The sequence below is a fragment of the Scophthalmus maximus genome, chromosome 12, assembly GCF_022379125.1.
Source record: "Scophthalmus maximus strain ysfricsl-2021 chromosome 12, ASM2237912v1, whole genome shotgun sequence".
Taxonomy (NCBI): domain Eukaryota; kingdom Metazoa; phylum Chordata; class Actinopteri; order Pleuronectiformes; family Scophthalmidae; genus Scophthalmus; species Scophthalmus maximus.
The window spans coordinates 3,635,995-3,655,952 of NC_061526.1; the positions used below are offsets into that span (position 1 = coordinate 3,635,995).

At 44.9% G+C, this 19,958-nt stretch overlaps 1 protein-coding gene across 1 annotated transcript; it reads right to left on the minus strand.

The window, feature by feature from the left end:
- Positions 1-1,154: 1,154 nt before the first annotated feature.
- On the minus strand, positions 1,155-2,871 carry LOC118292187 (doublesex- and mab-3-related transcription factor A1-like). The gene is made up of 2 exons (XM_035620918.2): positions 2,236-2,871; positions 1,155-2,093 (listed from the first exon to the last, which is right to left on the minus strand). Exons 1-2 carry the CDS (start codon positions 2,711-2,713, stop codon positions 1,297-1,299), a joined length of 1,275 nt encoding a protein of 424 aa, XP_035476811.1. The 5' UTR covers positions 2,714-2,871; the 3' UTR covers positions 1,155-1,296.
- Between the last annotated feature and the right edge of the window lie 17,087 nt (positions 2,872-19,958).

A 19,958-nucleotide genomic window follows, 5' to 3' on the forward strand; every position in this document is an offset into this window, starting at 1 on the left:
AAATACATCTATCTTTCTATGTAGATAAATATCTATCCATCTATCTATCTGTCTGTCTGTCTGTCTGTCTGTCTGTCTGTCTAGCTATCTATCTATCCAACACATCACTCTGTGTGATAGGCTAAAATGCATACGGGTGATGATGGGAGATGCAGATGCCTAGTCCGTGGGGAAGTTTTACTTAGTGTTATGATGGTTTATTTTGAGGAGTCACTTATTCGTCATTGTATTGTTCAGGCATGAGCATGGAGAACAAGTCATAATACATATCAGGGGATAAGTTCACTGTATGACACACCTCATGCTGAATTGTTCACTATATGTGTGGGCATGCGCATGAAGGACAAAACATTTTTATGAGAATATTGCCTGTACTTACACTGGTGTGTTAGCAGCTATTTATACACTTGTCAACACTTTCAAGACTTTAAAGGCATTTGTTAATGTTCTGTATTAAAGAATGAATATCCTTATCGTTTTCTAGTTTATGAATCAAGTTTATGACATCCAAAATCTTGAAAAGAAACAGCTCATTCACACGTGAGTCGTCTGAATAAAATAGAACGTACAGGAATACAGTATTCACAACATTGTGACATCATATGGTTCCCGCCAAAAAGTGGAACTTCCCAGTTTGGGATAAATAAAATACATCTATCTTTCTATCTATCTATCTATCTATCTATCTATCTGTCTGTCTGTCTGTCTGTCTGTCTATCTATCTATCTATCTATCTATCTATCTATCTGTCTGTCTGTCTGTCTGTCTGTCTATCTATCCATCTAACTGTTAACACATCACTCTGTGTGATAGGCTAAAATGCATAAGGGTGATGATGGGAGATGCAGATGCCTAGTCCGTGGGGAAGTTTTACTCAGTGTTATGATGGTTTATTTTGTGGAGTCACTTATTCGTCATGTTATTGTTCAGGCATGAGCAAGGGGAAGAAGTCATAATACATATCAGGGGATAAGTTCACTGTATGACACATACAGTGTCAGTCATGCTGAACACTGTATGTGTGGGTATGCGCTTGAAGGAGAAAAGCTACTCAATATTTACACTGGTGTGTTAGCGGCTATTTACACTCCAGTCTGTCAAGATGTAATGAATAGATGAATAGAAAAATAATGAACACAAATAAAACAAGTACACCATTTTTACCTATTTATTATCAATATACAATCTTTACAAAATGTACAGTATAAAAAAACAACATTTTCAGACTGCAGTGCTTTCTGTGGTTTCACCATTTCCAGTGACTTTCGTTGAAGAAATAACCCCTTTTGAATTTGGTCATTTCTCGCTGCTCAGCCGTGTGTACAGGCCTGTGTTGCACAGGGAGTCCTTGCTCTGAAAGTACGAGAGGTCGCGGATCATGCCTGGGAATGAATACGAGTCCAAGGGCGGGCGCAGTGGGAACACGGGCATCAGGCCGGATGTCACGTATGGCGACACGAAGCCGGCCAGGCCGCCGTTTGCGGAGGAGTAGGCCAGCCGCAGAGGGCTGACACCCAGGCGAGGGCCGAGCCCGTACAGGCCCTCTCCCCCGGCGGCCGGCGGCGGCATGCGGAGCGGGGAGAAGGCGGATTTGCTCCCCAGCGCACCGAGCGCTCCGGGCGGTGCGACCGACGGAGGCCTGAGCGCGCTCGGGTGACTGGCCAGAGACAAGCCCCCCGCGGGGGCGATTTGGTTCTCCTTGGAGCTCAGCGCCAGTTCGATGGATTTGACAATGTCGCCCTTGCACGTTCTCACCATAGACTCCAGGGTGTCCCGCGTCTGGTGGGGGAAGATCTTGGCCATGATGTCGGTGGGGTCGCGCTCCAGCCTCGCGTGGTCGCCGGGTCTGTCCGCCTCGCTGCCCGACTCCGCGTCCGAGGGGGAGGGCGACCTCTGCGGGCTCTCCGTGTGGTCCGAGCGCTGGTCGAACACCGGGGAGGGACTCGCACTGTCGCCGACGAGCGACGCGGCGCCGCCCCTGCCCGGAGACGACTCCTTCTGGCCGATCGGGCAGGGCAGCTGCGTGGCGTGGGGCGCAAAGAGGGGGCGCCCCATGAATCCGTTGTAAAAGTTGTACTTGCGCAATCTGTCATCTGAAATATGGATGCAAAAGCTTAGTTTGTTTTGTACAGATACACCAAAGAGCAACCAATCTGGGGTAGTAATTCAAAGAATGATAATGAGGTGTAACGGAATTCCCCACGATTCCTTTTTATAACATTCATTTCAACTCACCGTGTTTTGGGCTCTCCGTTCCAAAAGCATCAAAACGGGGAGGCGTTGAAGTGTTGCCGGTGGTCGCTGGCCCCCCGGGGCCCACAGGTGACCCCTGCGGCATGCCAGCCTCCCCTCCGATCCCTGAACCGGAGTACAACAGCCTCAGCTCGCGGGCCTCGCTCTCCTCCTGGGCCTGCTGCCTCCGCAGTGCCACCTGCGCGGCCATCACCCGCTGCCGCTCCGCAATCAGCGTGCACTTTGCGCACACGCAGTCCCTCCAGCGGCAGAAGCGCTTGTGGCCCTTCAGCGCGGACACCACGCCGTGGTTCCTGCATCTGGCGCACTTCGGCGTGCGCGGGTATCCCCTCTCCAGCGCCGGATTGCACGCCCGGAGGAAGAGGGGCGGAGGGCGCAGGAGGGAAGGGGGCACCTGCATGCCCCCGAGCGGGCTGGCGGTGTGCGCGGCGAGGCCGAGCGGTCTGATTCTTGCGTCCATTGCCTGGGGGGGATCCAAACGCAAAGTTCCAATGCAGTTATTCGGGCTGCAGTCATTCAAGAGATTGCGGCCCTCGGTGAGTGAGTGGAGTGTCTACTGCTCCTGGCACCCTGCACCAGCGCGCCTTAAGTGTCTCCTCTCCAGGTGGTTTGACATGAAATACAACACCCTCGTCACACCCCTTTCCGCTCCAGCCTCTTAAGACCCTGTCCTGTTTATTTGCATCCCGGATGAATAGTGGTCTAATCTGATGCAATTGAACCAATATGCAGCTGCATGTCTGGGGGTAAACAAAAAAAAAGTGAGACCTGCCAATACCAGACTATGTATGATGTGTAATTCCACTTTTAAAATTGTGATCTGGTGGAAATGACGTGCACATTTTGATGCTTTGGTTGATTTAAGATGCACACAGTCTCCATATGCACCATTGAGGTCTAATATGCAAACACAAAGAAAGAAAGTCAAGAAAAGAAAATCATGTTGCCTCAGGACAGACACATTCAATAATCCCCCTCTTTGGTTGCCCTGTACTGAACAATGAATATTCCCTGTTAGGATGTTTTTAACAAAACAATGGCCCCCAACGGCCACAAAAGCAACAGGTAATTATCTACCTGGTTATTCTTTGAACAAATTACCTTGACAAAAGGACCCATCTGTCAAACAAACACCCGGTGAGATTGGCAGAGGACTAATCACACCTTGTCACATGTTTCATTCATTTGTCTGCATTCAAACGGGGTCCAGTTACAAGCAGCAGATTGTCTTACCGCTATTACGGGGAAAACAACTTGAGCATAATGTGACAGGCGCAGTGGCAATTGCCAAGGGGAACACATAACTGCACCATTGTTAATACTGTCTCTCTCAACCTTTTCCCTGTTCATGACAATGCACAGCCTGTGGTGTTGTTCAAACTGAACTAATCGAAATCAAATTGAATTCTTCTATGTACAGCATATGTGCTTGCACGTTTCTAAGCTGCCACCTGCAAACAGACCCTGAAAATAATAAATGTTAATGTTAATAATGGTAGTATCCTATTAGGAAATCCCCTGATCATGTTTCGATGTAAGAGCGAGACGTCAGTGGCTTCTTGGTCTCCTTGTAGTTCTGTCTCCACTAAATTCCCCCTGAATAATGGATGTGGGTTAAAGAGGTTGTGTGTGGAAGCACAACCCCCTTGTGGCGTTTTACTGAAATAATGATTCTCTGAAGGGCATCGCTGAGTAAGGTCTGCTACAGCACAGGCTTGGGGGGGAAAAAAATGCTTGCAGTACGCCATGATTCGACGCAGATATAGCTATCATTAGAGCTATTATTTGCTCATGAATGTTCCTATTCACCAGGAGGACTGACAGCTAGCTGTTTCAAGGAGGTTTGCTGTTCTTGAGACCAAATTTCATGAGTGACTGGTGCTACTTTTTCCACCACGCCTTTGCATGCGATGCCAGTTCCATCACTCCCCATAGGGATGGATCTTATCAGCAATACTGTACCTTCCTCCTTTGCAGTGTGTGTGTGTGTGTGTGGGGGGGGGGGGGGGGGTAATATGCTCACCTGCACACATACAATCATGCAAAGTGCAAATGCATATTGTGCAAAAACAACAAAACAATCCCTGGTCTTGTGTATGTGCCGTAACAAAAGCGTCCCGATAATGACTTGTGCGAGAAAGAGGCTTTGAGATGCAAGTATTTGCAGAAAGATGTGCCAGAAGTCATAGGGGTTGGTACAGACTCACTCCAGCTGGTCAGGACGTGAAAATTATCCGAAATGCATCCATCAACACACAGCGTATGCCTAAAAGGTAAATAAATGCCAGTGATGCAGATGCTGTGTGGATGCACATACAGCTCTTATCACTATCATCCACCGTGAAGTGGAATTTGAGGTTGGGATTTGTGGCCGGTTTATCCAGGCACATTAAGCTGCTCTCGCCTGGCTTTTTATACAGACCACTTAGGCAGTTTACACGGACCAGTTGCAGCTTTTTTTCTTGCATGGAGAGTGTCTGGAAGCAGCGTGGTACACGTGTGTCTTCGCTGTATATTGGAGAGGCTCAAATTTAGACTCCCACTCGAATCACCCAGGAAAAGGAGACAAACACAGTTATCTGGTGGAGCCTCTGTAAATTGGATTATGGATAAAAGCTGTGGTGTTGTATTTACTCATCTACTGGCTCTTCTGTTTGTCTCTGGATCCCCGGATTACAAGGCCAAGCCAGGCTGGTTGTTTAAAGGGCCTTCGGTCCATATCAGTTGCGCCTTGACACAATGTAATTTCTCAAATAGTTTGTGCCAGTCCACCATTTGATCATAATCTGACAAACAGGAGAAGTAGTGCACACTGCTGTTGTCACTGTGTTTTAGACAACCTTAGGTCCAGTTCCACGGTTTACATGGAGGATGTGTTTTCAGTCACATATATATTTTTTATTTTTTGTTCAACCTCACCCCTAACACAGAACAAAGGGATTATCAGCAATAAGAGCAGTAGGAGCAGATATGGCCAGACAGTGTCTTAATTGTGTTCTTAACAGATCTGCTCATGCCAGATATGGCGTTTCATCGCAGCCATGTGCCTCCGAGGACAGGGCTTTATCAGTACGGCTTCTTATCTGACACAAGGTGGCTGCTAATCTACTCACAAATCTCACAAAACCTGATTATGTCTTCCACTGTCAGAGAATTGGCGAGAGGGAGGGCTGGGAGGGATTGGGGGGGGGGGGGCTGAGAGAAAGACAAGGCTCATCATTAAACAGTAAATCACGGCGCCAGGAATCATGGTTTTCTTATATAGTGTTCCAAGTTTTGTGATGTACAGGGAAATAAAAATCAGATCATGTTATTGTTGCCAACACAGACTCTAAAAAAAACCCCACCTCACATGACTTGGAAACATTTCAACGTCTCACGTTTCAAGACGGCCGTATTGTTTCTGAATCCAAAATACTCACATTACAGCCAATCCCCTTTCTTCCAGAATGTGAACGGTGTTGACCTTTGTGTGTTTGCCCTCTCATCTGTCAATTCACACAATTGTATTTCAAGAGCCACACAGTAGCACACTCGACAGTGAAGTGGAGACTTCACTGTCGACGGGTGAACGGCCACCAATGATGGCCATCGGGTTGTTGTGATCGAGTATAAAACTCCTATTTATGTGAATGTAACATTCTCCCCAGAGTTGCACTTTTATGTCACTGACACTTTGATATATTAAAGCTCCGGGGGAGAGGAAAAAAAACGGAGTAAACTGATTTGCGTTGGATGCGTCGTGTGTGGCCTCAGCGGAGTTCAAAAAGCAACTTTGCTTTTAGTGGAGCTTTTAAAGATTGTTTCCTCTGTTTTTATCTTTGTGCCAAGGGATGTTGACTGTTGCTGTGCCGTTGGACTTCGTCTCTCTGTTTACAAGGCCTGGGGCAGAAGTGATGGCTTTTCCAGCATCCTATGAAAAGATTCTCACACAAGTTTCTCTGGAGATCAGACATGGCAGCTCCCTTCGAGGTGCGAAGGAATCACATTGAAATATTCCAGTTTTGTTCCGAAATTGAATCTTTCAGACATTTGACAAAAAAGAGTCGAAATTTAGTCAGTGATTGCACCAAAGTAAATGTGATCCTGTTACTCAGCATTGCTGCTGACTCGCATATTCAATAGTTGCAGTTTAATTTAGTATTTACATTAGTGCAACTTTGTGCATTTTGGGGGAAACATGGTACTTTCTACACCACTACATACATTTTTAAGCTATTGATTCCTATTTATTCTATGTGATTGTGTTTTTACATGCTACAAATATGTGAATTAATTCAGGTGATACAATACAATGCTGTATAATGAACTTTCCGAAAATATCTACTAGTTTGCAGTTATCAAGTGTTGGCTCCATATGGACACTTTGAGAAGAAATACCTGCCTTGGTACTTCTCATGTAAGGCTACTCTAAATGTGTGACTGGAGCGAGCAGGCAACATGCACCTAGCTTTGAATGAAAACAGAACGCAGGAGGAAACATCTAGGCTGTCTGTAATTGAACTCTTGAAAAGAAAGAAAATTAGCTACAAATTTACAAAAATGTCCTAATTGCTGTGATTCAAATTTGTACGGGGTGTTTTGACATTGTAGAAATGATCGTTTTTATTTACGTGCAGGATGCTCTAGGTTGATATGGGTGGATTTAAATGCAGGTACTACGTATATATTGTGGAGTTTGGTTACTGTCTTCCATAAAAAGGCTGGGCATCTGATTGCACAGCCCATGCAGTGAAGAAGAGCATCCACATCGCACACACCTGTGCATTTCAATAAATGGGACAATAGATCCCCCCCCCCCCACATTTCCCTGCCTTTCCTTTTGGATTCTGAATTGTGCTATCTTCTGCCATCTTCTTGTCCCCTATTCAATATTCCTCCATTTACTCTCTTTCTCCTCCTCTCGCACCTTTATTGGTGGTCTGAATCTGGTAGGTATCCATCAGGGCCCCTCACTTAGCCCGGCCATGCCTCAGCGCCAGTGAACAATGGTGGGCCGAAGACAGCCAAGTTTACTCATGAGCACTGTGTGTGGATGTGTGTGGATGTGTGTGTGTGTGTGTGTGTGTGTGTGTGTGTGGGAGTGGGTGGGTGGGTTGTGTGTGTGTACTCGTGTGTACCTGTTTTAATCATGCATATTACATCTGCATCAACACGGTGCGCCTATAAGGAAGTGCAGGTTCACTTTACATACTGGCACACTGTGTGTGTGTGTGTGTGTGTGTGTGTGTGTGTGCGCGTGCATGTGTGTATGTGTGTGTGTGTGTGTGTGTGCGCGTGTGTGTGTGTGTGTGTAGGGAACATTAGTACCCTGAAAGGTTCTGGTCAGGTGCCAGTGAATGCAACCTTCGCTGTCTAAACAGGTTAAGATTGAACCCTGCGAGTTCCTCATTCCGCACTTACTGTGGCTACACTCTCTATTTGTTTCCCGTCGAAGACACTTCTTTATCCAACAATACACTTACGAAGAGAGCTTTGCAGCTCAACAATGCATAACTTAGTGGCAGACGAGCACAACCCTCTGCGAAGGATTTGAAGAATCAGGTTTCTAAGTGTGTGTTGTTTTGGTTTTTTTTCTTTAAATAAAGATGTGACACTTGACAGGGAGTTAACAAGACATCGACAAAGAAGAGGATGTGTTAATGATAGACATAGTGTGGGAAAGAATCCTCTGTTGGTACTATTTCGACTATGAATATGCACTTTACAATGCATTCAGTGAGCAGTGAGTCTCGAGTTTGTACGAGGTGATGGATGGGTATGCAGTATTTTATTATGAGTTATGAGTTATGAGCACTATTTATATAACCTTTAGACTTGCACATTTACTAAATTTACATGGACTTTAAATGAGCTAAGCAGATCAACCCTAATACCTCTGGTCATTGCAAATGTGTTAAAAAAACATACAGAAACAGAGATCCACCTGACTCCTTCTCATATACAAACAGGCAAACAGTCAGACCTCCAAAGACTTGTTTACTGTGTCTCGAGGCAAAGGATCTGTTGTCATCCTAATGGGAAAGGGACTCTGGTTAATTTCTGTTTGCTGAAGAGATCTTTGTCAGCTGCAAGGGTCTTCAGAAGTCTGTGGGATCAGATTAAGAGACTTGGAATCCTGGCAGTACACTCAATCTGACATTAACCTTTGAGAAAGTGAGACAACGTCAGCAGGGGACGGATACAACAATATTTATGATCATTTAAACCTGCATCCTTTTTTTTTTTCAGGGGGGGGGGGGGGGGGGGGGGGGCGGGGGGTCACTGGGAGCAGTTGAAACGCTGGCATGTTATTACTTTACAAAGTTGTCGTGGTGAACATTTATCACACAAAAAACACTTTCATTTGGAGCCATATTTCCATCCAGTGATCATATGAACAATATTCGCTCCTCTTCTAGCTCTGGCTTTAGCTTCCACCAACTCCTCAGAAAAAATATCTGACAATAAGATCAAATAACAATCCGCTGTAAGACCGTACGGAATTCAAGAGCTTGATTCTTCGCACATTTGTCACTTGAAATGGCCCCTCTCGCGTTTCGAACAATAGTTTCATTCATTGTTGAAAACAAGAATATTTATTAAGGAGCAATAATCTACACGTAGCCTCAAGAGAAGATACACTGTGCTGTGTTGTTATTGCAGGCCTATGCTTCCTACAGAGTAATGAGACTGTGTCACTGTTGCAGGACCAGGTCACAGTGACACAATCTCAACAGTGTTAAAAGTGCAGGAGACCGTTGAGAACAAAATGGGGAAGTGAAGCATAAAGAAGGAGGTAAGCGTGCTATCAGATGAACGCGGAGGACGGGAAGAGACATCAGCCCTGTGCATCTCTGCCGGGGTGCTATGGGAAAATATTCCAGGCTTTCAGTTACAGACAATAACAGCTTGGAAATTGTTAAACATTGTCTTTGATAGCAACAGGCATCTGCAAACAGATCAGATGAGAGTTAGGCGTCTGAGATTAGTCGAAACAAGAAACCAACATGAGAAGCCAAAGCATTTGGCAGGAGAGGTGGAGGGTTGGGGGGGGGGTGTCTGTTTGCATGCAGCATAGTTTTGCTGACGATATAAACATTATTCCAGGATATATGTTTTATCATGTCTCATGTGTTTGAATCAGTCATCATGAGTATGTAACTGGACCATCCTTTTATTTCCAACAGGCAGCAGAACCGTCCGCGCAAGCCTGCCGATGCCATTTCTCACAAAGGGAACAAGCGAGACGTGATAAATCTGTTACAGTTGAACAGAGAGAACACAATACATTCTTTGGTTTTATCTTTACTCCCAGAGTACACAACCTTACTAGGCGTCAGATGGAGGTGCAGAGGAGCACGTTTGTTGGCATTTAAAATGTCACACCTAGTCGTGTTTGATTAAACAAATAAGCAGCTGGAAATTGCGATGAAGTAGACATTCCAAGATACTTATATTATGTCGACTTGTGGGAGAAACTCTACATGTACACTCAACATGTTCTTTTCTTTGTAATTATAAGCACAGTTCCAGTCATTTTCTTTTTTTTCCTTTGCACTCCTCCAATGAGTTCTCTTCATCATGTTGCTACGGTGGCCAGTAGGTCAATAATGGATCTGGGATGAAAAAAAGAATAATGAATATAATGATAACATAACATAATGCAACGGAGCACAATGTCTTTGTAATGTGAAAAACAATATAAATATTTTTTTAAATGCCTCTTATTATTTACTTAACTTTACTTTTTTTGCAACAAATGGCAACGCAATAGATTTGACGACGACGACGGTGATTGGAAATGAGATTTGGTGCCATGGCGCTGAGTGCATTTGGCACCAAACCACAGCAACGTGCATCTACGCGGACTGACACCTGGATATGGTTCAACACCACCGGGGAACCACAGCCAGTCAGCTACAGAGACAGAGGGACAGATAACAACACACACTGCAGTCTATTCAGAAGTAGAGACTGCAAAATGCTGGCTGCATGCAGATTCAACTCCGATAGAGGATAAATACAGAAAAAAGCGCTGACCACAGGTGTGAACAAAGCACCACTTTCAAAAACATTTCCAAATGGGGGACTAAAGAGGATCTTTGGGGGGGACTTTTTGAAGATCTTACTCCTTCTCATCTACAAGCCCGAAGATAAATGGGATCTTTTATCAGTTTAGATGTTGTATAATTGTACAACTGGAGTCCCGGCATCAGTGCGGGCTTGAGATTCTAAGAACTGCAACCTTAAGTTCACAGGCTTTTTTGAATTTATCTGATCATAACACCCTGAATCCCAAACACAGCTTATCACTCCCATCGTTCGCATTTCGGTGAAGATCCTCCTCGTGGAGCTTTGGAGAGTGTGAGAAAGTCCTACAACTTACTTGAAGTCGTAATAACTGTTTACAAACTGTTTGAAAAAAAGACACTTATTGCATCAGAATGTCTGATGTTTAACGAACAATAAGCTTTTTGAAAAATACATATGCGTGGAGATGTCAATGTGTAGGTGTAGCAATCGAGTGCATTGGTGTGTAAAGAAAGTCCATCAGAAACTGGCATAAATGAGTAACCACTGTTGCTATGAAATTCGAGAGGGTCGTCAGCGTCTAATGGGAAGGATTAAACCATGAGGCATTTAACGGTCACCAGCGTTTCCTGTCGAGCAGGCCTCTGGTGTGTATCGAGGTTTTGTGTTCCAGCTGCACAACAGGTTAAATCTTCATTTTAACCAGTAACACAATGCTCCTTTAGTCGCTTTGTTGTGGAGTTGGAAAGGCAGGATCGCTCGAGTGGCTGAAAATTGTTCTGTGAATCGTTAACAGTGAGTATGGGCCAGGTTTCAAATCAATGAAAATTCACTGACATTAACAATGGTGTACAAGGAAGCATCACCTGCAAATGCTGGGGCATTTTCTTAATAGAATTTAGTTGTTCTATAAACTATGTATACTTGAGCACAAACCTGCCACCCTGTCATGTTTTTTCCTCTTTTGCAATGTCGAGTCTTGGACTGATTTATGATTTTGATGGCTATTGTTAGGCAACTCAAAGTGCAGTAAAATATCATAGTCTGGGTTTAATAAAGAAAAAAAAGAACAACAACAACGGGGTGGTGCGATGGACGGATGGGCCATCATATATGCAGCAGGTCCTCAAGTTCGACTTCAGGTACAGGCCAGACCATTTACTCCTTTTCATTCCACCAGCTTCATCCCGAATCTTACCCTTAATCTAACACCAAGCAGGGAACAGGACAGGCGCCATTCCTGGTCAACACCCCTGCCTCGTCGTCTATGCAGATAGAAGACATATATAAGACTTGGACAATAAGTTGTGGGTGAACATACAGTAAGCCCTTCAGTGATGTCATGTGTGCAAAAAGATGTATATTTGACGAAACCGTGCAGTGACATTACAAGACGGCGTTACATACCTGTCAGCAACACATCTACGGTGCGTGTCTTAACCCGGACGCACAGGGTCACAGCAGGGTCAGATGTGGGGTGTTTGGAGGAGCTTCTAATTTTGGGATCAGGGCTTTAATGAGAGGACGAGAAAACAACCTGCCGGTGAGAACGAGGGGGACGGGCCCCAGAGACGAGGCGTCCGGGGGAAAGGACACAAAGGGCAGCTTAGAGGACCTCTGATGTCACCCCAGCACCAGCCGAGTGGCTCATTGAGACCAAAGTGCCTCCGCAGTGATGCTTTTGTCTGACTCTTGTCAGGCCCCGTCCCTCTCCTGTAATAACTAACCCCCGTGACAAGTGATTAACTTCATCGCTGCTCTAATTTATTTATTTACTTACTTATAAGCGTTTGTCTTAATTGCGGGCCTCCGCTTCTTCTATGAACGTAGCTGAACAAAGTTGAAAAGAGAAGTTGTGAGAACATTCATTATTCATTATTTATCGCGCAATGCCATTTAGAGCCAAAACTCAAGGTCCGCTCACTATCTTTTATTTGTGACATTTTGAAGAAAATGAAAGGGCGACGGAGAATCACTGCGTGAGCATCAGCTGATGAAGATTGTGAGACACGGTTGAAAGCTGGTGAGTGGAAAAGTTTCTGTTTTTTGTGATACAACCAAATTATAGTGTTAAAAAACATACATATCTATATATAGTTTCAATCATCAAATGCCAACCTATCTAATGCCAGAAGAATTATTGTAATTAGCCATTAGCCTATTAAGCTTACAAGCGAATGCACGTTCTCTCTTCTCCCCTCTGAATAGAAGGATTTAGTTTCCATCCTGAAATTTGACAGATTTTCTTTCTGCTTCAAGACACAGCTTTGATCCTCTCAGGTTAGCAGGGGGTACAGGAACCTCCAAAGGGATGACCGCCCCCCCGACAGCAGAATTGTTTTTACCCCGGCTGTGATTTGCTTGTGCTGCAACATCTAATTCCTCACACTATTTGGTCAAATCAATGGCCGGACTTTGTCTTGTTAAGGCCAACCTGGTTTTCCTACAGCAGGCGGGGCGCCTCAACCCCCCGACGAGGGCGGCACGCTGAGACCACCCCCTTCACCACAGAACAACACACCACTCCACAGCAGCGTGACACTTCCTCGGCCTGCAAATGAGATGAAAGCTTTTAAGGCATGAAAATAGTGGCTCCGAGCTTCTGAAGCACCGGCTACCCTGCCGGCAAATGGAATGAGGATGGGGCTGTCCACCGGCAACAAAAGCCGAACACAACAGGGGAAAAAACATCAAGGCGTGATTTCATCACAAAGAAAAATACCTATTTGTCCAAATGAGCCCGCTGAGAAAAATGCAGGCGAATTGTCAGGTAATCGCGTAGTGCTGTCAAGCGCTACAGTCCATTTGTGTTTCTAACGTCTCCCATACTATGATACCTTTCATTAGAGAGCGTTAAACAAACTTTCACCTCCTACAGTGCATTTGCTGCTTGATAAGAGCTTCTGCTTTTCGGCAAAGGGTGTCATCGCGTGGGAATGTTTCATAAAAATCTGTCTCGAAAAGCGCTGATCGTGTATATGGCCGAATTCGCATTGCTACTTAATTTACATCGGAATTCCAGAATCAGTTAATTGCTTTAAATATTTTCTGGCAGTCTTGCACATGATGCTGGATTTCTAAACAAGCAGGTAGGAAAATATATATATATTTTACAAACTAAATTAGAATAAATTAACACATACTGCAAAGATTTTTTTTTTTCATGACTACGTCTGCAGTGTAATGTAGCGTGAAGCACCATATATTCACATACAGTAGCGAGGTTCAGCTTGATGTTGACATCCGGTACGCGAATGTGTTTCAGCCTTCAACGCGCAGCTGGGAATGAGGTGATTTTCTTTTTTTGTTGTCAACAGTGGAGCTTTTGTTCTCTTTCCACAGGTGGATTTACCTGACTGTGTGCAATACGATCAGGCTTTGATCCGTGTAAAAAGACGAGGAACAAGCTCGGGGTTAATAAGGTGTGAAATTCCTCCAACAAGGACCTTTTTGTGGCACTTGGAAGAAACGCTACCCCCGTAAAGAAACTGTCCTTGTGTTCTTTAAAAGGGCAAAACTTAAATCGAGGTCAATCAAATATGAATATAAACACATATGAAATTTCGAATCCTCTTGTCCTGGATATTGTTTAGAATTTATGGTTGTTTGCTTAAAATATGCAGGAAAAAAATTTAAAAAAAGAAAGATTATGAATGGTGGTAAGTTAATTTAAAAATGCACAGAGATGAGAAATGACTGATTGCATTTTTTAATAGTAAGTATACGCACAAACTACTCTTTTATATCTTTGATCTATTTCAATTATGTTCCACTTCCATGCCCACATATGTAAATAAAAATGAGAAACAGTAAAGTTGTTCAGGGCATGATTGAGAACAGGAAAGCTGATTTTTTTTGGGGGGTTGATTCCAAAATACCACGTGCACGATCTTCGCACGAAATTCCAACGGTTTACAAATAAACTGCCCCGGTTAATCAGATTTTGCCACGCACATGAATGTTTATTAGATGGGCTGCAGCGGAGTGTGGGAGTCAGAATGCGGCACATTCCCCAGTTTAAGCAGTGTACAGGCGTGTCAGTGGAGGCATGCGATAACGACAATCAAACAATGACAATCTCAATTAGAAATCACCTAAATTGATTTGAACATAACTTTGCAAAAAAAGAGGTTCAGAGTTCGCCGCTCTCGCTGCAGCCCGATTTTAAAATATCCCGTTTGGCTTCAGTGCAATGTTTAAGCGCCGCACTCCTGAACACCCATGTGCACAGTGTCCTCAATCACTTTCTGAACAGATTTCCTGCCAAACACAGAGGAACAGTGAACGCCATCCATCTCAATGTGCGCAGTGTCGCGCAAGTGTACAAATGTGTGATGCGCTCTCGAGTTTTGCAGGCGGCACATGCTCAAGAGGGATCCCGGTCCCATGAATAATGTACAGCTGCAGGGAAGACAAAAACGATGGCGGATAAAACTTTGCGCATCCTTTTCTACGTCGGAATGTGGCAAAATTATGCAGCCGCACGATGAGAATGTTAACAAGCAAATCACTCTCTATACCCCCCCCCCCCCTTCTCCTGCATACCCAAGCAACAACAGACGTATGCCAGTTTGACAGCTATTGTGAAGAGGTCTAGAAACGTGAGAAAGGTTGTTCCACATCTTTCCTTTTTTTTTTGATCCGTTGGCGAGTTTTAATTCACACCCGTAAACTCCCAGCATGCCCGTATTCCTTCCACCTGACTGCGCTCTTTGGTCGGCCCTGTGTGCCTAAGTGACCGTATACGGGCCCGGGCCGCCTTTCAGGGGGCTCTATTTTCTAGGTGATTGACTCCGAAAAACAAAACATCGTAATCCCCGAATGTTTCCCCTGCCTTTCAGGAGGGGCTGTCGAGGCCCGGGGAGCCGTGCCTGGTTGTGTGCGTGTCCTGCTGGGCGTTAAGGGCAGTGGGAGGAGCAGGATTTTAACAGGTGGAGCGATACCTCAGGAGCGGGACGGGCCCGATCGGGACTCATGCTTTAATGCTTTTTATTCAGGCGAAAAAAATAGTCAGTAAGTAATTGGCTATTTATGCAGTTTTGACATTGAAATAATGAGAGAATAAAAAGCTTGCAAGTTAACAATGTCATTTTGTTGTATAAATCACATACCTATCAAATACTTATTATTTCCTACTGTTTGCTTTCACGTGATGGTGCACTGGAAGAAGAAAAAAATACAATAACATACCCAATAACACCGATATGTTATCAGTCCTTCAACAACCCATCCATATGAGTTTCTATCAGTTTCCCCAAAGTCCATCAGGGCTCATCATCTGGAAACCATGAATGTGTGCACCGCATTTTTTTTTTTGCACCATTACACTGAATAGACACTTCTCAGGATAAGTGAGAGCTTTGTGACATGTTGGTGGTGGTGGATGAAAGGTGTTGGGATCGCCACAGCCGTTGGGATTCATTCTATGCAGATGATACATAAAGATTCATGGCAATCTATCAAATATTTGTAGAGATATTCTCATCTGGACCAAAGCAGGGAGCCGGCAGACGGCCACAGACCGACCAACAGATCGACACCGCCATCCAGAGAGTCAGCGGCTCACGAGACATGGAAACCCGACAGTGTTGTTATGAAGCATATCTCGAGCTATCTCGTAAAATCATTACTTGCCCGGCAAAAGGAATCAGACGGAGAGAGAAATTTATAGACCATTACTCACCACTGCTTCTGTTCTGTCAACGGGACCAAAGTGACGGATGAACGCTACACTCCCGACAAAACAAGATCATTTGTCTCTGTCAGTCAACATCCCAGATAATCTCCGAGGTCTGTAAAAGGAAGATTTCCTCTGGACGGGTTTCATTTTAAATTTCAATCAGTCAATTGGTGATAGGATTGCAAACACAAATACACGTTCATGGACTCTAATACAGCAACAGCTTTTTCTTTTTCGGCAGTTTGAGCAGCCCATCCAAATGAATTCATCTCCTTAATGAGCCCCCCCCCCCCTTTTTTTTCTTCATGTTGGAAGAAATGAGCAATGCCATGAGCAATGGCAGCGATTCCATCATGCTTCATTGCTGCTGGCAGATAAGGACCACCACCCACATTAGCACGCAGGTAATTATTTGGATTTCTGCGCGCAGGTGGTGACGGAAGCAGGAGAGTCCGTGCTCAGACTCCAGAGCATCTCCGGATAAACATCAGGGACTCGGAGACTAACTGACACCATCCCCTGCTGCACTCACGGGAGCCCCCATATCTCTTCACCGACCACACAGTCGATTCGCAACTGCAAGTTGAACAGAAAAAACATGGGATTGTTGTGTGGGCCAAGTGGCCGGTGAAAATATTGCACACTGCTTTAGGTTGTGGCTTGGGCAAGGCCAAGGGGATTGTATGGGCAGTTTATTGCAAACGATAGAAAGAAAAAGAACTTCATTTAGCAAGATGATGAATTTGAACGTAATTGCTAGTTTTGGATTATTTGACTTTTTGTACGTCCGAAAAAGGGTCTCTGAGTCTGACAAAACTCACAGATGATTGTGTCTTTTGGCTCAGTGTTTCGGTTCCACGCCCTGCAACCTCATGGTTTTGGTTGAGTCTTGGCGCTCTCATCGACCGTGGTCCCGGCTACAGCGGCCGGCTGTTTTCAGAAAAAACCTACAAACGATATACAAAGTTGTTACAAATATGCAGACAATAAATGTTTCAGATCTGGCTCCTAAAAAAAAAGTGGAACCTTTTTTTTTATTTTATTTTTCTTGCATGAAAACCTCCGTTACTTTGTTTGTTATACACAATTTTCTATGTACACACTTGTCTGCAGATATTAATTTGCGAGTATCCGAGCAACTCCTCTTTGGTTTCATGAAATAAAAAGTCGTCTGTGTGACACTTCTTTTGGATTGCTGCGGCCACTTAAAGAGCTGAAACATTGTTGCTGTGGCTTGTTGGCAGACGCTGTACATACAGTACGTGACAGATCCATCTCCACCTTAATCAGCTCATCTCCTGCCACTCTCTCTCTCTCTCTGTCTGTCTCTCTCTCTCTCTCTGTCTGTCTCTCTCTCTCTCTCTGGCTGTTGCTGTTGCTGCTTTTGTATGGAGGTTTCAAGTCATCACAGATAGGGGAAATCTTTCACAATGTTAATCAGATCGTCCTCACGATTTGCTCCCCTGGAACATGCACAGCTTGGCACGGTGTTTTCCTAGGAGACATTCACCTCAGATCTGTCCTCCCCTCAACTCTAATCCAAAGCACTGATGGGACATGACGGGCGGCTGCGGATGAGTCACTGCGGAGAGATTATGAATGCACGACGCGGTGTTGGAGGAGACGGCTGAGGTCAAAGGTGGGGGTTTTTTTCGGGGAGAAAATGTTTGCGGGGGAACTTCTGCTCTCTCTCACAAAGTCATATCACAGCATTATAACCCTGCAGTCGTCCATCTCCATTTCCATTTAAATTTAATTCCAGGGAGCGTTTGCTTGTGTTAGCTTTTTTCTTCTTTCCCGCCCAGTGCAGCCTGCTTCATATTCATGCATTTAAGTGAAGTTGGGGGGGATCCGCGCTTTGCTTAAAGGCACTGCTCGACTGCAGGGACATGACATCACATGAAATTAATAGACCCCTGCCGACATCACAAAATGCTCGAGTATAACTGTAGAGTGCTGACTGAGACACCCCCCCCCCCCCCCCCCCCCCCCCCCCCCGGAAAAATAGCAGAATTGTTGTTTTCTTTGTGGCAAAAAAAAAGAAGAAGCACAGCTTCAATTACCCAGGGAAGTATGAAAAGATGGCTCCTCCAGGGCACCAGTCCTCCATTTTGCCGGCAGTCATTAATTAGATCTAATCAACACCGCGGGGAGAAGTCACTGTCAAGACTAATTAGCCAAAATGGAGCTTCTGTAATGGGAAACAAATGAACAACAATAGTTAACTGTGGCAGCCTGCTCCGTGCTTCATGACTCATTCAGTCTCAGCGGGGGAGATCTTTTTTGGAGCAGCGCCGCTCAGAATTATATGAGCACTTGATTACTGCCTTTGCGGAACTGTCTGAGCATCAGGCGCACCGATGGGTTTTGAAAGACACAATGATATTGAATGCACTTGTCTGGGTGTTTTTTTTGTTGTTGTTTTTTTTTTTTTATTTTACATATGCAGCTATGCATTTGCGTCGCTGTGCTGTCGTAAAAGTTTACACGTGAGCTGCTCATTCACGCACACAACTGGGCCAGGTTGCCTATTGTAAAGCGCCATTGCGGGCGTCCCTCCAACCCCGGGGCCTCAGAGGTCATGAGAAATGCTGACTTAATCTTTTCTTCGTCCCCACGCTACTTCTGAGAGTCAAGGCAGGGAGTGTAAAAAAAAAAAGAAAAAAGAAGGAACCTTTGTTTCTCCCACAGCGCCGCGAACAAAAGGGGTTAGGATTGGCAAAAGAGTACACACCACCCGCAATTAAGAGCTTAGGCCTCGTCCTCTGAGCACAAAACCCCTCCGCGAGCGCAGAGAGGAGAGGAAACGTCAAGATTAGGTGGGAAGCGCTACGAGGGAATTAGAAAAAAAGCTGTGAGAATGAAGACGTTTGTCACAGAATATTACTGACAGGAGGCCTGAGGACAGTCACCTTATACCCCGTGGAAGAGTCATTGTGGAGGATTTGATAACCAGTGGCTATTGATGACAATTAAGCACCTTAACGACTTGGGTCGGAGGTTTGCACCGCGGTCACACAACACGCACCATGAAGCAGCCTCTGTTTGGCCGCCCATATGTTGGATCGAGTAATGAATACGTGGACATCTGCCGAGAGGAGAGAAGGTGTTGAGTTGTCACGAGCAGCACAGAAGCAGTGATGACATTTGGAGAAACAGGCAGTTAGAAAATCTCATGCAGTGTGTTGGCCCCCCCAGCGGCGGAGACCGAAAAGTTGTCTCGGCTGAACCATTTCGCTCGAGTGAACTTTACCAGAAATGCCAACTTCATTAAAACAAAATTGGGTCAAATGCACCGCGTGCAAATTAAAATCAGCCAAAGGAGACGAGATGATTGTAATTAACATCTCTTCAATCAAGCGGGAGTGTGGGAATTACAGCGTCACGTTTTTCAGATTTACTGCCGAACTCTGGCACAATAAGACATTTGCCATTTTTAAAAATGAACCTGTCTATTCAGGAACATACAGGTGACGCACTTCTGGAACTTCTGGAACTTTCTAATCAGACCACTCAAGGGGCGCACAGTGTCAGCAAACGAGATGTGCACTAACATGCATTTAAAAGAAAAACATGTACAGATACCTTTGCGTCTTGAAAGCACAATGACCACATATCACCAAATCTCCTTATATTCAGATAAAAGCGATACATAACTGTACATGAAAAACCCAAGATCATTATCATGTACAGTATGGAAATAGTTTGATGGCTATACTATACATCACCATTTGTTCGTTCACCCAAAACATATTTCAATGAAGTTCTCCTGCAAACGTGGCTATGGCCTCGGGAACAAGTGACAATTTGAGTGCAGATTTCAGAATTTGCTAATTTCTTCAGCAGTATAGGGGGGGGGGGGGGGGGGGGACACTGTCCCCATGTTTAAGAGGATTTTCCATTGATACGATAACACAGCATCGAGGGGGTTCGTGCAGTGACTTCATCTAAAGCCATGCCCTGGCGTTTTTGCCCAGGAGCAGTTTGGCCTGTCAAAGCAGACTTTCCCCTC

What these genes read in the sequence shown, in the direction of transcription:
- LOC118292187 (XM_035620918.2), bottom strand. Translation starts at nt 2,713, where the DNA reads ATGGACGCAAGAATCAGACCGCTCGGCCTCGCCGCGCACACCGCCAGC. An exon ending in AACGGAGAGCCCAAAACACG is followed by an intron (nt 2,094 to 2,235) that starts GTGAGTTGAAAT and finishes TCCATATTTCAG; the next exon opens with ATGACAGATTGCGCAAGTAC.